Raw genomic sequence first — 17,444 nt, forward strand, 5'->3', positions numbered from 1 at the left:
GGTGCCCCCTCTCGTCTGATACTCTCTGTTCCTCATCTGTTATCATTATTGCTTCTTCTTTCCAACCTTTCTTTCTTTCTTTCTTTTTTACTTTTAAGTTGTTTTTTTTTTTTCTTCTTATGATTAAATATTGTTCCTGGACTCTCTTAAATGGACAGAAGTCCATCTGCATCTGTAATAAATGGGCACTCTTGTTTCATACAGATCCCCTCCATATGATAACCTATGTGATTCTTAACATTGGTAAATAACTTAATTTACCAAAAATGTTTCTTACCCCAGAAAACCAGTTCTAAAGTCTTGGGGGGGGGAATTTACGAAGACCGGCGTAGAAGTATGCCGGTCTTGTATTAGGCCCTGACCCCTTTTCTTTGTCAAGATTTACTAAGAGGCATACGCTTCTTCCAGCAGGTGTAGCTTTGCGTCATGATTTGCGTCTGTGAGCAGGCTTAAATCATGATAAATTAGGCGCGGGTGGAGGCCACGCCTCCCCCTCCTCGTCACACCCCCGCAAGCTCCGCCAGCCCGCCTCTCGGGCGAGCCGGTCGTACGGGAGGCGTACGCCAGGGAGAAGGGGCGAATCTGCACCTTCTTCCTGGCATACGGCTCTGGTGTACCTTTGATAAATGTCCCCCATGGTCACTATATGCCTGTCGTAATAGACCAGGATAAACCCGGGCTGTGCTTCTCAAAGGTAAATCAATGCTTCCTTCTCATCTCTGACCACCGATAAAACTCAGGGCAGCTGTCCCTTGTGCAAATACCAGTGTAGTTACTGCTAAATGTCCACAGGGCTTCAGTGTTATCTCCCCCTGCCTTTAGCTTGTCTGTAGTAGCTCAGTGCTTAGTATAACTCTTTATATTCTGGTCATATAGCACCTGGCAAACCTATTTTATCTGTAACTCCATTCTTCCTCCATATGTCATCTATAGTTGTCAAATCATCAGCCCAGCGCACCTTCACCAGCACTATGTCATAGCAGTGAGGACTATGCGCTGTGATTGGTCAGAGAAGTAAAGGACATGCCTGTGTGTGTACTACTAGCAGACAGCCCAGCTCTCGTCCTACACCCTAAGGGTGGGTTCACATGTACCAGATTGCAATGGATTTTATGCTGCGAAATCCTCTGGAATTTTCAGTACTGTCATTTTGTATAGGTTTATTTTCATTCTGCAGCCAGTATGTAAAGCCCCATCCCCGCTAACCTGCTGTGGCCCAGTGAATACTTTACCTGTCCTCGCTCTGACCTGCTTCTGTGGCCCCTGGCTTTCTGACGTCCCGCTCAGTCTATCAGTGCCCTATCCTGCCGCAGTCACTGATGGGACGTTAGGGAGCCGGGAAATAGGGTGAAATCCGCTGCAATCTGGTACGTGTGAACCCACCCTAAAATGTAGAGAGTGAGAAATAGGAATAAGACTCTTTTGTCACCGTGCTTAACTGTTACCCTAACCTGGTACGCTTTTAAGGTGATGCGGGGGTTTAATTTAGTAGAGGCAGGCAAACTCCAAAAACAGCTGTTTATTGGAAAAACACAGTTTATAGCCTTGTTCACACAGGCACAAAATCAAGAAACCAAATCCTTCTGGTCCAAGCAGTAACTAAACGTGTTAGCTTGCTACCAGCCACCTGACAAAACAGACGTCACATGTGTTACCTCACACAAATGGCAATTGTCCCATGAGGCTGGTGGACATCAGGCTTACAGACTGTCAGCAGTTCCAGTTTCCTCACAATCACAACCTTTCTCAGTGATCACTGTAGCTAAGTGCTAAAAGGGAAAACAAATACTATACTTACCTTTCCATCCTTTATTACTGGTAACCTCCAGGTGACATGCACTGTATGTTTGCCCTGCTGCATATACAACAAAGCATTAAGGGGGCACTGCTGCTTCTAGTGTCACAGTGACCAAGTAAAGATGGCTGCTGTACTTGTCATCATGTCATATTTGTATATTTATTTTATTAGCATAATTATTATATTTGGAAAGTTACAAACCGGATCCCGCCAGCAGCAGACCACCTTTACTCCCCACTGAGGGGGCAGTCATGTGCCCCTGGTAGATTTATTGTAGATTTACTGTTGCATTAGCAACATTATTGTTGGATCATTTTAGTGTCAGTTTTGCCCAGCATACTCCCCCATGAAGTACAATTGCATGCAAGAGTTCCTGTTATGTTTTAAAGAGAAGCTTAAAAGGTACTTTACATTAGAAAAAAACTCTTGATATGTCACAGAGGTATGTCTAAAGTTTTGATCTGTTGGTGTCTGTTGACAGTGGCAGAGAGCTAGAGGCCTGCAAACTGGCAGTTGCAATGGAGCGACGGGACAGGTAAGTATACATCACTGTCATGTCCCCCGCAGCCCTGGCAGAATCCCCACTAACAGCTACTTTTTTTGATCATGTTCTGTATGGCAGGGTCTGTACAGTCACTCTCCTATTATAACGTACGGCATCAGCAAGCTCCCATATGTGGCAGCAGAAGTTATCTCTAGTCGTCACCCGTTCTGGTTCTGTATGATAGACGGTTTGGCCAAGTCAATATGTGCCAAATAAACAGGCGGAGAACTGCATTTAAGGTGGAAAGAATTCTTCGTGTAGAAAAGTCTGCCCGCTGTTGTATATGAAGTGAAAGAAATATGTGTATTTCATGTGGAAATGATAGTGACTTGTCTGCGCATAGAAAGCTGTGTGTTTGTGTGTGTGTATATATATATATATATATATATATATAGCAATTTTTTAACATGAAGTGCTCCATTTTTCAAAAAGGCAATGTACTTGGTACTATATACAGTATTTGTCATTGTTTTATGTACTCAGCTGGAAGTGCAGTTTGCAGGTGAGTATCGCCATGGGGCACTGATTTCTGGCAGCAGTCAGTGGTCTTTTAGTTCACACCCAAGTGGCCTGTGGGAACCTGTAGCCATGGCTTATTGTGAAGCCCACAAAATAACAAATGGGCTGTTTTATTAGCAGAAAGCCATATACTGCGTCAAGAAAAGGGGACAGGAAGCTTATAGTAAGCTAGACTATTCCTCTGGAGATTTCCACCTCCTGTAATGACTTGATTTTGTTTTGTTTTAATTGCACAATCCTTTTTTCTTTTCTAGAAAGCTAAAACGGAGAGAGAACAGAGAGCCATTAAAACATAAAACAGCTTCTTTCCGGACGGCTTTGTGTGAGGAGCATCATTCACAATGAAGACTACAACAAAAAGAACGAAAGGTACTCCCATGTCTGGCCTTGGTTATAGGCAGCTTTCTTTAACAGTCACTGGACACATTTTGCTTACTATGCCACTACAAACACTCGTGTAGCCGGTGAAGATAGATTTAACCCCTTAAGGACAGAGCCTGAAATGGCCTAAATGACAGAGACAAATTTTATGAATATGACCAGTGTCACTTTATTCATTAATAACTTCGGGATGCTTTTACCTATCCGGCTGATTCTGAGATTGTTTTCTCGTGACATATTGTACTTCACATTTCTGGTAAAATGGAGTCGATACTCATAACGAATCTTTATGAAAAGACCCCAAATAATGTGAAAAATTGTGAAAAAATGCATTGTTCCAACTTTGAAACTTTTTTTGCTTATACAGAAAGTGGTTATACCACATAAATTATATATTAAATAGCATTAGCAACATGTCTACTTTATGGTGGCGGCATTTATTAAACGATCTTTCATTTTTTTTAGACAATAGGAAGCTTAAAACATTAGCAGCAAATTTCCAAATTTTCAGTAAAATTTCAAAATCAGATATTTTTAGGGACCTGTTCAGGTTTAAAGTGTATTTGAGGGGCCTGTATGTTAGAAAGCCCCACAAAGCACCCCATTTCAGAAACTGCACCCCCCCACACTCTGCAAAAGCACATCCAGAAAGTTTTTTAACCCTTTAGGGGAGTCACAGAAATAAAAGCTAAGTGTGTAAGAAATTAGAAAATTTTAATTTTCTGTGCAGAGATTTTATTGTAATCCAATATTTTTCATAATTATAAACCTATTACCAGAGAAATGCACCCCAATAATTATTGCCCCATTTCTGCAGTTTATAGAAATACCCCATATGTGGCCCTATTGCGCTATTTGACACAACCACAAGCCTCAGATATAAGGGAGCGCCTAGTGAATTTCAATGGCTCCGTTATATATATCCGTACCACTTCAGGTTGGCAGAGGCTCTGGGGTGCCAAAACCTAAAAAACACCTCTAAAGGGACACCATTTAGAAAACTAGACCCCTCAAGGAATGTAACAAGGGGTGCGGTGAGCATCTGGACCCCACAGGTGCTTCACAGATTTTCCGAACAATATGGCGTGAAAAAAGAAAAATTTATTTTTTACACTAAAACGTTGTTCTAGCCTTCAATTTTTCACTTTCTTAAAGGGATAAGAGGAAAAAAAGACACAAAATGTGTAGCGCAGTTTCTCCCGAGTACGGAATTACCCCACATGTGGCGATAAAGCGCCAAGGGGGCGCAGGACGAGCCTTCAAAGGGAAGAAGCGCCAATTGGCTTTTGGAAGCTGAATTTCACTGGAAAGGATTTCAAGGGCCATGTCGCATTTACAGAGCCCTCGTGCTGCCAAGACACTGGAAACCCCCCACAAGTGACCCCATTCTGGAAACTACACCCCTCAAGGAATCTAACAAGGGGTTCAGTGAGCATATGGACCCCACTGGTGACGGGCACAAATGTGAAACAATGTGACGTGAAAGGGAATATTTTCATTTTTTCACTTTCAAGACACAAATGTGGCCGTCATCAAGGGGTCAATATCCTCACTGCACCCCTTGTTAGATTCCTTGAGGGGTGTAGTTTACAGAATGGGGTCACTTGTGGGGGGGTTCCAGTGTTTTGGCAGCACGAGGGCTCTGTAAATGCGACATGGCGTTCATCATCCATTCTAGCCAAATCCAACCTCCAAAATCCAAATGGCGCTCCTTCCCTTCGGAGGCTTGCCCTGCGCCCACATGGCGCTTTATGTCCACATGTGGGGTATTTACGGACTCAGGGGGAATTGCTCTACACATTTTGTTTTTTACCCCTTGTGAAAATGATAAATTCAAGGCTAAACCAACATTATAGTGTAAAAAAATGTAATATTTCATTTTCACTCCACATTTGTGCCCGTCACCAGTGGGGTTCATATGCTCACTACACCCCTTGTTACATTCCCTGAGGGGTGTAGTTTCCATAATGGGGTCACTTGTGGGGGGTTTCAACTGTCTTGGCAACACAGGGGCCTTTTGAATGCAACATGGCCCCTCGAAATCCATTCCATTCAAATCCAGCCTTCAAAAACCAAATGGCGCTCCTTCCCTTCGGAGGCTTACCCTGCACCCGCATGGCGCTTTATGTCCACATATGGGGTATTTCTGTACTCAGGGGAAATTGCGCTACACATCTAGCGTTTTTTTTGTCTTTTAGCCCCTTGTGAAAATGAAAAAATCATGACAAGATTAATGATTTAGAGTAAAAATTTTACAAAAATTACACTAAATGTTGGTCTAGCCTTGATTTTTTCCATTTCCACAAGGGGTTAAAAAAGAAAATGAACACAAAACGTGTAGGGTAGTTTCCCCTGAGTACGAAAATACCCCACATGTGGACATAATGTGCCATATGGGCACAGGGCAAGCCACCAAAGGGACAGAGCGCCATTTAGAGGCTGGAATGGAGGATGGAGGCCATGTCGCAATTACAAAGCTCCTGTGCTGCCAGGACAGTAGAAACCCCTGACAAGTGACCCCATTCTGGAAACTACACCCCATAAGGAATCTAACAAGGGGTGCAGTGAGCATATGGACCCCACTGGTGACGGGCACTTACATAGAACATGTGCCGAGAAAATAAAAAATACCATTTTTTTCATTTTCACATCCCAAATGTGGCCGTCACCAGGGGGCCATATTTCCGCTGCCCCCCTTGTTAGATTCCTTATGGGGTGTAGTTTCCAGAATGGGGTCACTTGTGGGGGGTTTCTACTGCTCTGGCAGCACAGAGGGTTTATAATTGCATCATGGCATTATCTAATGCGAATGGCGGCCATACCTACTTAGCTGGGGAAAAGGGACAATTCTAATTTATTTGGGGGGTATTAGGCCAATTATTAGTTTATAAGGTTGAAAATGACAGGTGTCCATCAAATTCAACCTGTGTTGATCCAGAGGAAGGCAAAAAACCCTCGTGAGGCAGACGACAGTAGCCTCATCACAGGGGAAAAATTCCTTCCCGACTCCATATTGGCAATCAGAATAATCCCTGGATCAACGTGACCCCTGAAATAGGAATAAGGGACAGAATTTAGATAATGTAGAACCCCAATGACGTGTGGTACGCCTTGAAGCGATCCAGTATGCAGAGGCCGGGGTGATCAGGACAGGTGTCACACTGGAAAATAGTGACCTTCCTGATCCCCCGTTACGCCACACTCTGCACTTCTTCTGGGGTCTCCTGTTCTCCAGTGTGGGGGACGTCACCTGGAAAATGTTGTCCTGGTGCGATACGGGGTCCTTCATATCCAGAAGCGCTGGGTCCGCTCCATGGCCGCTTAATATTAGGGCTCTATTACTGCTTCTGATATGTTCGGATCGTGCTGCAAGCTACAGTAGCTCAGGCAGCGAGGGACCGGAAGAGGGGGTGCTGGTATAAAAGTTATCCCCGTACAGGTGGTAACCTTTATCCAGCAGAGGGAAGATCAGTTCCCGGACGATCTCCCCACTAACTCCGAGGATGGGGGGGGCATCTGGGGGCTGGATTTGGGTGTCCCTTCCTTCATACACTCTAAGGGTACATGCACACTGCGGAATGGCGAAGGATAACCCTTTGTGCTTTCCGCAGCTGGCACCCACCGGCGGACTGATACGGGCGCGCATCTCCGTCCGTGTCATAGACTCCATTCTATGCACGGGCGGATTCCTCTCTCCGTCCAACGTGTTCATTCTTTGGATGGACGATGGAATCTGCCTGTGCATAACATGGAGTCTATGACACAGGGGGAGACGCGCGCCTGCATCAGTCCGCCGGTGGGTGCCAGCTGCGGAATGCACAAAGGGTTATCCTTCGTCATTCCGCAGTGTGCACGTACCCTAAATCTGTAAGTGTACCCTGAGGTACTCTCACAGAGTTTGTAGAATTTCACGCCATACCGTCATCTCTTATTGGGACGGTACTGGCGGAAAAGACGTGTCTGGGAGGCAGCGTACGCTACGCTACCCCCAGACACGTCACTGGATGATGAGGATGAATGGAGGAAAGAAGGATCCCCCCCATTCATCCTCACTGGCTGTTTCAGTGTCGGAGGCAATAATAACGTATGCGTCCGACGCCGAAAACACCCTGGGGGCCATCTTTATACGGGGATTGGTATATGGGGTATGTAGTGGTGTAGTGTCAAACTTTATTCAATGTAGTGTGGTGTAATGTAGTGTTTTTTTACAGTAAGTATAAAAAAAAAACCTACGCCAACAAAGGAGTTGCTGATAAATGCCGCACTTTTGTGCGGCACTTATCAGCAGACCGTGGCAGTAGAATATAGAAAAAAAACACCCTACGCCAAATAGGAGGAGTTGCTGATTAGCAGCGCACTTTCGTGCGATGCTGATCAACACTCAGCGGCGATAGGGTGCGGAAAATAGAAAAAAAAAAATTGGAAAAAAAGAAAAAACTTTTTCTACATTCTGAACATCCCTGTAGCTGCTGATAAGTGTATTACACATATCAGCCGCTAGAGGGCAGCAGAGCGCAAAATCCGGAAAAAGACGAGGCTGGAGCCGAAAAAAGCCGATGGGGACCGCCGGAAATAGCCGAAGACCCGATGGAAAGACGGAGGACGCCGCGAACCCGGAAGACGCCGATCAGGACCCCGGGACAGGTGAGTAATGTACAAATACCTGCTCTGGACCCCTCAGCTACCTAGCTGAGGGGTCCAGAGCAGGTATTTACTATTTTTGTGGACTCTGATCGCCATGCCAACGGCCCGATCACCGTGAACGGCCGGCTGGTACCGGCCGGCCATTCACGGCGATCGGGCCGGTGGCACCGTGACCACCATTACTTTTTACAGTAATGGCGTTCGGTGCCGTCCTCTGACAGCACCGACCGCCATTTTTTTTCCGGGTTATCGGGTCACCGATGACCCGGAAAGGTTCCGATCGCCGCTATTGGCTGATCTGAATTGATCAGCCAATAGCGGCGATCGTAAGCACGGGGGGTGTTAACCACCCCCCGTGCCGAGAATCTAAGATGGCCTGCTATACATTATAGCAGGCCATCTTCCCCGATCGCTGTGTGCGAACACACAGCGATCGGGGAAACATCGGGCGTAAATTTACGCCCTGATGCGTTAAGTACCAGGGCGCGAGGGCGTAAATTTACGCCCGATGTCGTTAAGGGGTTAAAGAACTATGAAGACGTTATGGCAAATAAGATGGAGTTGACCTAAAGTGGGCCAACTTCTGACCTACCTAGTCAATTAATAGAATGGCAATCTACAGAGATGCCTATAGATGTATGCTGTTGTTTCTCTCCATGTCTGTATTATAGATGTATGCTGTTGTTACTGTATAATACAGAGGATGTGTAAGACCACTGGGTCCATCTAGTCTGCCCTTTTAGTATTTCCCTTCTTACTATCTTAGGACAGATATATGTTCTTCCCAGACAGGTTTAAATTCTGTTATTGTAGATTTACCAACCACATCTGCTGGAAGTTTGTTCCAAGCATCTACTACTTTTTCAGTAAAGTATTATTTTCTCACGTTGCTTCTGATCTTTCCCCCAACTAACCTCTCACTGTGTCCTCTTGCTCTTAAGATGAGTTTTTTTTTTTTTTTACTAAAAACACTTATCTCCTGAACCTTATTTGTTCCTTTAAGATACTTAAAGGTTTCGATCATGTCCCCCCCCTTTCTCTTCTTTCCTCCAGACTATTTAGATTCAAACAGTCTTTCCTGATATGTTTTATGCCTCACACCCTCCACCATTTCTACAATACTTTACTACTAGAGATGAGCGAACCTGGAGCATGCTCGAGTTGATCCGAACCTAAACATTCTGCATTTGATTAGCGGTGGCTGCTGAAGTTGGATAAAGCCCTAAGGCTATGTGGAAAACATGGATATAGTCATTGGCTGTATCCATGTTTCCCAGACAACCTTAGAGCTTTGTACAAGTTCAGCAGCCCCCGCCGAATGTTTGGGTTCGGATCGACTGGAACCCGGTTCGCTCATCTCTATTTACTATACAGGCATAAAACCTATTTCTTCCTATCAATATGCTTACTCTGACAGATATTTTAAAGGGGTAATTCAGCAAAAATCTTTTCTTTCAAATTAACTGGTTTCAGAAAGTTATATAGACTTGTAGTTTACTTCTATTTAAAAATCTCAGGACCTGTCCAGAGCAGGAGAGGTTTTATATGGGGATTTGCTGCTGCTCTGGACAGTTCCTGTCTCGGACAGAGGTGGCAGCAGATAGCACTGCGTCAGACTGGAAAGAAAACACAATTTCTGACAGGATATACAGCAGCTGATAAGTATGGGAAGACTTGAGATTTTCAAATAGAAGTAATTTACAAACCTATATAACTTTCTGAAACAAGGCGATTTGAAAAAATAAATAAATTAAAAGATTTTTGCTGGATAATCCCTTTTATTTATTATATATGCCATCAGACAGAATGAGGGGGGGGGGGGTAACTATTCTCTAGACTGGTTTTATTCTATGTATTGAACTATTCCACAAATTAATTAGTGAATTGTCACAAATGGATTTATTCTACCCATAGCATTTAAAGTGAATCTAGCAGCAGGTTAGAGGGATCAAACCTGCTGCTAGATTCTATTAGGTCAGAGGATGGCGAGAACGAGCATAGCTGTATTTAAAGTCTACTTCTCCATTACTGATAAAACTATTTTTCTTCTAATGTAAATGAGGAAGTTTGTTGCATTTGGGGCAGTCCTGTAGCCCTCAGTGAATCTCTCTTCCTGCCCGCTCCTGCAACATGTCTCCTTACGAATATTCATAATGACGCTTTGCAGTAAGCGACAGCAGAGAGTGATAGCGCCAGGGCTGTGGAGTCGGTAAGCTGCAGCTCCCACTCCTGAATCTTATCAGGACAGACTCCAATTCCCACTCCGACTCCTGCTCCTTCATAAATGGCCGGTAATATACCAGGGGAGTTATTTATCACACTGGCTCAGCAGCTTCTCCCTAATGTCCTACATGATCCTGGGGCAACTTCTGAGGGAATAAGGAAAAATATAAAGCAGCTTCTCCTGTGTGTGCAGTGGATGCAGCCAGTCTCCAGCCTCCATGTCCTGAACTACTCACAACTAGACTAGATGGAGCAAGTGGTCTTTTCCTGCTGACAATCTTCTATCTTTCTAACTAAATATTCACCATAAACACAGAAACACTGCTAACAATGACAGATCCCTGTGATAGAGAGGGGTCACACATAGTGATAGAGAGGGGTCACACATAGTGATAGAGAGAGGTCACACATAGTGATAGAGAGGGGTCACACATAGTGATAGAGAGGGGTCACACATAGTGATGTTCCTCTTGGATTTTTCACTGTTGCCCAGAATACCCCTTAAACTTCTGCCTCACTCTCACACACACACACACACACACAGCCTGCTGCAGCAATAGCACACATACACACACACACAGCCTGCTGCAGCAATAGCACACATACACACACACACAACCTGCTGCAGCCATAGCACACGAACACACCCTGCTGCAGCCATAGTATACACACACCCTGCTGCAGCCATAGCATACACACAGAAAACACCTATAGATTCTGGATTCTGTGATAACCGTCCTATACCCCAAAAAAAGATAGGGGGGGGGGAGAAATAACCGAATGGTACTAAGATAGAACTGAACACCTATAAACCCATCCGATATGCAAATGAACAAAAATATCAAATGAATTGGTACAAGAAAACTTTATTGGAAAATATCGCAATAATAATAGGGACAAGAAAAAATATAAAAACAAACAAAGACCTGGGAGGTGGGAGACCAAGCATGAGGAAAAGGTATATGTTTACAAAATAAAGTGCAGGTGCATATCTTGGATACTCATAAATTTGACATATACAGCCTGGTTATAAGCATATTATAAAGTGCAAGTGCTCAAACATAACCAAAAACATAGGCTGCATAGCTCAATAAAGCACAGTATAGGCAAGTGCACATAAACAACATTACCCAGGGATATAGTTCCCAAAGCCTCAGGCCTCCCACCTCACACTCCTCCAACGTCGTTTCGCTATTCGCTTCTTCAGGGAGTGATGAGGGGGAGACCAGGAGGATGTTATATAGTATGTTATATAGTATAGTATATAGTACTATATAACATCCTCCTGGTCTCCCCCTCATCACTCCCTGAAGAAGCGAATAGCGAAACGACGTTGGAGGAGTGTGAGGTGGGAGGCCTGAGGCTTTGGGAACTATATCCCTGGGTAATGTTGTTTATGTGCACTTGCCTATACTGTGCTTTATTGAGCTATGCAGCCTATGTTTTTGGTCATGTTTGAGCACTTGCACTTTATAATATGCTTATAACCAGGCTGTATATGGCAAATTTATGAGCATCCAAGATATGCACCTGCACTTTATTTTGTAAACATATACCTTTTCCTCATGCTTGGTCTCCCACCTCCCAGGTCTTTGTTTGTTTTTATATTTTTTCTTGTCCCTATTATTGTTGCGATATTTTCCAATAAAGTTTTCTTGTACCAATTCATTTGATATTTTTGTTCATTTGCATATCGGATGGGTTTATAGGTGTTCAGTTCATAGCATACACACACCCTGCTGCAGCAATAGTATACACGTACAGACAGCCTACTGCAGCCATAGCGCACGCACACCCTGCTGCGGCTATAGCACACGCACACCCTGCTCCGGCCATAGCGCACACACTCATACACGCACACAGCTGCAGCCATAGAACACTGAAGAAAAACACCCAATCTTCTCCCAGAGAAAAAACCCTACATTGAGGACAGAGGTTACTGCTCCATTACTTATGTCTTCTCCTCCTTTTTTATATTACACAGAATATCTTCATATTACACTGCTGTTAATATACAGTCATCCAGCATCCAGGAAGAGAACAGCACAGATCTCCCCTCACACAATGGACTCTTCCACATCAGAAACAAGCTGCCAAATAGTGACCGACAACTTTTCCCCAAACACCTTTATCTAATAGGGCCAGTGTCCTATTACAATATTGCTCATGGGGGGTGACAGGTTCCCTTTAAGTTGGTATGAAAGCAGTCCTGTACTTGTTCTGACTGCAGGAAAAATATTCTCCATCAGTCAGGTCTGATTGTTTTAGTGCTGTACTCATAGTCATTGTCACAAATACAATAATTCAGCAAGCTTGCCTCCTTCTCCTGGTATGCTGCTCTATTCCTCCTATTGTTGACAGCTTGCTTTCTAGGTTACAGAACACCGCTCTGCTCTAAAAGCAGTTGTAGGGCTGGTGTGGGAGTAGGAGGCAAATGTGGTAAATGAATGTATTTACAAAAGGGTTTGACTTGATGAGCCCTACAAGTTTTTTAGTTGAGATGGGAATACCCCTTTAACTCTGATTTATTTTTCAGAACAGTTCAACTGGGATGAATATTTGAAGGAAACTGGTTCAGTTGCTGCTCCTTCTCACTACTTCAGACAGGTACGCTATTCTCCCAGTGACTACAGAACTCCTGTATTAAATGTATAAAATCACAGTTTTTGAATTCCTGTGTTACTAAAGTAAGAAGTAACTCGATGTGCAGGTAGGTCTCCTATTTAGGATCTGCTGCATACCTTTGTTTCATTGACTGTCCGCTCACTCGCCGATATGTAGCTGTTTTATCCATATGCAAACAAGTGCACAGGAAGATGCCCCACAAGCTGCAAGAGCCCAGCTCAGTACAGCTAATTTTTTTTAATTTTTTTATTATTATAATTTTTTTTAAAGGGGTAGTGCGGCGCTAAGAAATTATTCACAAAATAACACACATTACAAAGTTATACAACTTTGTAATGTATGTTATGTATGTTAATGGCCCCCTTCCCCGTGTTCCCCGACCCCCATCTGTGGACCCGGAAGTGTGGTGCATTATACATATTTAATTCGTGTCGACCCCTGTCCGCCATCTTCTGACAGTGATGTAATCTTTGGGAGGCTGGCCGACCCGCTCCTGCCATCCCTCATGCCGGCCCCCCTCTGCCGCGTCATAACTATGCTATGCTATGCACAGTTATGCTCAGCTAATTGCGGCTGAGCAGCTGATGCGGCGGCACACGTCATCAGCTGCTCAGCCGCGATTGGCTGAGCACAGTTATACTCAGCCAATCGCGGCAGAGCACAGTTATGATGCAGCAGAGGGGGGCCGGCATAAGGGACAGCAGGAGCGGGTTGGCCGGCCTCCCGGAGATTACATAGTGTCAGAAGATGGCGGACGGGGGTCGACACGAATCTGGTATGTATAATGCACTACACTTCCGGGTCCCGGGTTCTGGGAACACGTGGAAGGGGGCCATTCACATACATAACATACATTACAAAGTTGTATAACTTTGTAATGTGTGTTATTTTGTGAATAATTTCTTGGCGCCGCGTCTCCTGGCACACCAGCATATGGCATAAAAGATGTCTTCCCCCACAAGCGTTAAGGAGACAGTCTGCTGGGAGGAGACAATTTCATTGCGAATGTGCCGCTCTGGTGGCATACGGTAATTACGCTTGACTTCCCCACACAAGAAAAAGGCAAGGTCTGAAAGAAGCATATTTTCAGACATACGGACCATACTGAGCTGGGCTCATGTGGCCTGAGGAACACCTTCTTGGGTATTTCCAGCTCATTTGCATATTAAATAATACCTCTATATCTCAGCGCTGGAGCGGAAAGACAATTTAAAATTAAAAAGTATCTTATTTAGGTGACCTATCTGCATGTGGGCTGATCTTAGTAGGCAAATCCATGCTGATGGGTCCTCTTAAAGGACACAGCCAGTTTCTATTTGTGTTTATTAACTTTTTTCTCCTTTGCTTCTAAAAGTTGTATCTTATTTTCCCACCAACTGAACCATATAAGGGCTTCTTTTTTGACAGGCAGATTGTACTTTTTTTTTCTTTTTTCCCCATGTTATTGCTGCAGACCGAAAAAAAGATAACTGTACGATGAAATGTGGGAGGGGGCAAACACAATTTTCCAAAGTTTGAAAGTCTCCCCTTTGTGCTTTTCATTATGCAGTGAAAGTCATAGGCTTCTTTATTCTACATGTCGGTGTGATAATTGTGATACCAAATCTATATAGTTGATAAAAATCTGAAACTAACAAAAATATGCTGTTCTCTGTCCTAGTCCAGGTTTTATTTTATACTATTAAGTGGTAGCTCTCTTACACTATCTTCAAGTCAGAGCTTCACTCCACCTAGGAGTCTTAGGACATGACTAGGGATAAATGCTAAGCCACAAATATCTCCACAAGGAAAGAATCCCCATCTGTAGACAGCTGATTCTGTTTTTTATTGCCCTTCATCATTCTAGAGCAGGGTGGTGGCTGGCTGAGAGGTCTGTTATCATGGGACTAAAGGGTTACTAGTCCTATGACAGTAGGACTCTTCTCAGCCAACCAGCACCTCTGTACTGATGGGGAGAAATAATCCAGGAATAGCTGTCTGCAGGTAGTCTTTCCTTTTGGAGAGATTTGTGGCTTGGCATAAATCACTAGTCCTTTCCTAAGACTCCTAGTTGGAGCGAAGCTCTAAGTTAAAGGAGAAGCCACCTTTTTAAGGGGGTGTAAGAGGGCTACTTTGCATATCCTTTTTTTTACCAGGATTCCCAAACCACACATCTTTATGACTCTCTCTTCAAGGAGAACTAGTATCCCTTGAGCCCCATACTAATAAGTAAAATGCATGCAGAAGTTAATATCAGAATTAAAGGGGTTATCCAGAGCTAGAAAAACATGGCAACTCAGTTCTATTGAAATGAATGGAGCTTAACGGCAAAACAGACCTGAATTGGAGACAAGAGTGGTGCTGTCTCTGGAAGAAAGTGGCCAAGTTTTTATAGCACTAGATAACCCCTTTAAAGAGCATCTGCCACAAAATAGGATGTCCTACTGGTGGGAATGGTAGATGAATACCCAGGATTAGACCTCACATGAACCCCCTGGACGGTTTATGGAAATGCTATACTTTTATGCTGTTTTAAAGTTGCGTGTTATATTTTGTTGCAGTTTAAACCAGGATTTTATATTATGTTCTTTGTAGTCTAGGAACCCACCCAGTAATGAGTTTAAAATTGGCATGAAAGTGGAAGCTCATGACCCTCGAAATGTTACCTCCGTTTGTATAGCCACTGTCGTTGGAATCTCTGGAGCTCGCTTGCGCTTACGATTGGATGGAAGTGATGATAAAAATGACTTCTGGAGGCTGGTGGACGCCTCTGACATCCAGCAAATTGGTACATGTGAGAAAATGGGAGATATGCTGCAGCCACCCCTGGGTAAGATTTGGTTCCTACAATGAAAGGATATAGTCTCATAGTGGTTGGGTGAAATCTGTTTGACGATAATCAGGTATGAGAGGCTGATCGGTTTTATTTAACCCCTTAAGGTCAAAGCCAATTTTCGTTTTTGCGCTTTTGCTTTTTCCATTTTATGTTTAAAAGTCCATAGCCCTTGCATTTTTTCCTAGAGACCCATATGAGCCCTTATTTTTTGCGAAACCAATTGTACTTTGCAATGACAGGCATTATTTTTCCATAAAATAGGCTGCGAAACCGGAAAAAAATCATTTGCGCTGTCAAATTGAAAAAAAAAAACGAACTTGTTTTGATTTCGGGGAGTTTTGCATTTACGCCATTCGCCCTATGGTAAAACTGACATGTTATATATGTTCCTCAAGTTGTTACGATTATAACGATACAATAAAAGTTATATATGTTATATATCTGATGGCTTTTAAAAAATTCAAACCATTGTTAACAAATATATGTTCCTTAAAATCGCTCCATTCCCAGGCTTATAGCGCTTTTATCCTTTGTATATTTAGTAGGCTCTCTAGCAATACCCCTAATGTGATATTTTTGAGACAACTATACATCTCAAGGTATAATTAAATCACAAGTAAATATATATATATATATATATATATATATAGAGCACTTTATCTAAATCAAAATAAAATTTATAAAAACATATAGACAACTAATCATGTAAATAACTACACACTTACATATAAATCCCTGTATATATATCTCATAGGTTGCAAATAATATAATGCAGGATATGGATTTGATAACTAGTTATAAATTATAATAATGCAATAAGAGTCCCTGGACCGGTAAGAGGTGGATTTCCACCGAATTTTTAAACATATTTTTTCTGTGAAAACGCTAACAAGCGCTACTAAGTGTTGCAACCTATATTGAACTGAGAAACAGAACAGTGATAACTGACTCGGTTTAAATACAGTAGTAATAAAGCACTGCGACTTGCAAGGGCCCTGCATTAGTCCCATGCGGTTTTAATCGCATCGCGTGCATTAACCGCATTGTAGGAATTTTTATTGCATTATTATAATTTATAGCTAGTTATCAAATCCATATCCTGCATTATATTATTTGCAACCTATGAGATATATATATATATATATATATATATATATATATATATACACAGAGATTTATATGTAAGTGTGTAGTTATTTACATGATTAGTTGTCTATATGTTTTTATAAATGTTATATTGATTTAGATAAAGTGCTCTATATATATATATATATATATATATATATATATATATATATATATATATAATATTTACTTGTGATTTAATTATACCTTGAGGTTTATAGTTGTCTCAAAAATATCACATTAGGGTTATTGCTAGAGAGCCTACTAAATATACATACTAACTAGGTCATTTGGTACCAGCCAAGTAGTGCACTCGGTATACACCAATTCTACAACTGCACTACCAGAGTTTTCCATTTGCTTTTATCGTTTGGTCTATGGGGCTGTGTGAGGTGTCTTTTTTTGCGCCATGATGTGTTCTTTCTATCGGTACCTTGATTGCGCATATACGACTTTTTGATCACTTTTTATTACATTTTTTCTGGATTTGATGCGACCAAAAATGCGCAATTTTGCACTTTGGAATTTTTTTGCGCTGACACAGTTTACCGTACAAGATGAGGAATGTGATAATTTAATAGTTTGGGCGATTGCGCGCGCTGCCATACCAAATATGTTTATTTATTTGTTTATTAATTTATATTTGTAAAATGGGAAAAGGGGGGTGATTTGGACTTTTATTAGGGGAGGGGATTTTTTATTAATAAAAAACATTTTTACTTTTATTTTTACTTTACCTAGAAGTCCCCCTGGGGGACTTGCATATAGGT

At 42.6% G+C, this 17,444-nt stretch overlaps 1 protein-coding gene across 5 annotated transcripts in view; it reads left to right on the forward strand.

Moving 5' to 3' along the window:
• SCML2 (Scm polycomb group protein like 2) overlaps positions 1 to 17,444 on the forward strand; it is a 70,912-nt gene that overhangs the window by 19,020 nt on the left and 34,448 nt on the right. Inside the window, exons 1-4 of one of the 5 annotated variants that reach the window (XM_069971235.1) lie at positions 2,556 to 2,581; positions 3,116 to 3,230; positions 12,646 to 12,716; positions 15,309 to 15,543. In XM_069971235.1, coding sequence (XP_069827336.1) covers positions 3,203 to 3,230; positions 12,646 to 12,716; positions 15,309 to 15,543 — 334 coding nt within the window. In that variant the 5' untranslated portion in view covers positions 2,556 to 2,581; positions 3,116 to 3,202. Of the gene's footprint in view, positions 1 to 2,555; positions 2,582 to 3,115; positions 3,231 to 12,645; positions 12,717 to 15,308; positions 15,544 to 17,444 lie in introns of those variants that run through there. The other 4 variants (XM_069971234.1, XM_069971236.1, XM_069971238.1 and 1 more) reach the window with 4 other exon arrangements.

This window comes from Dendropsophus ebraccatus, chromosome 5 (genome assembly GCF_027789765.1).
Source record: "Dendropsophus ebraccatus isolate aDenEbr1 chromosome 5, aDenEbr1.pat, whole genome shotgun sequence".
NCBI classification, from domain to species: Eukaryota; Metazoa; Chordata; class Amphibia; order Anura; family Hylidae; genus Dendropsophus; species Dendropsophus ebraccatus.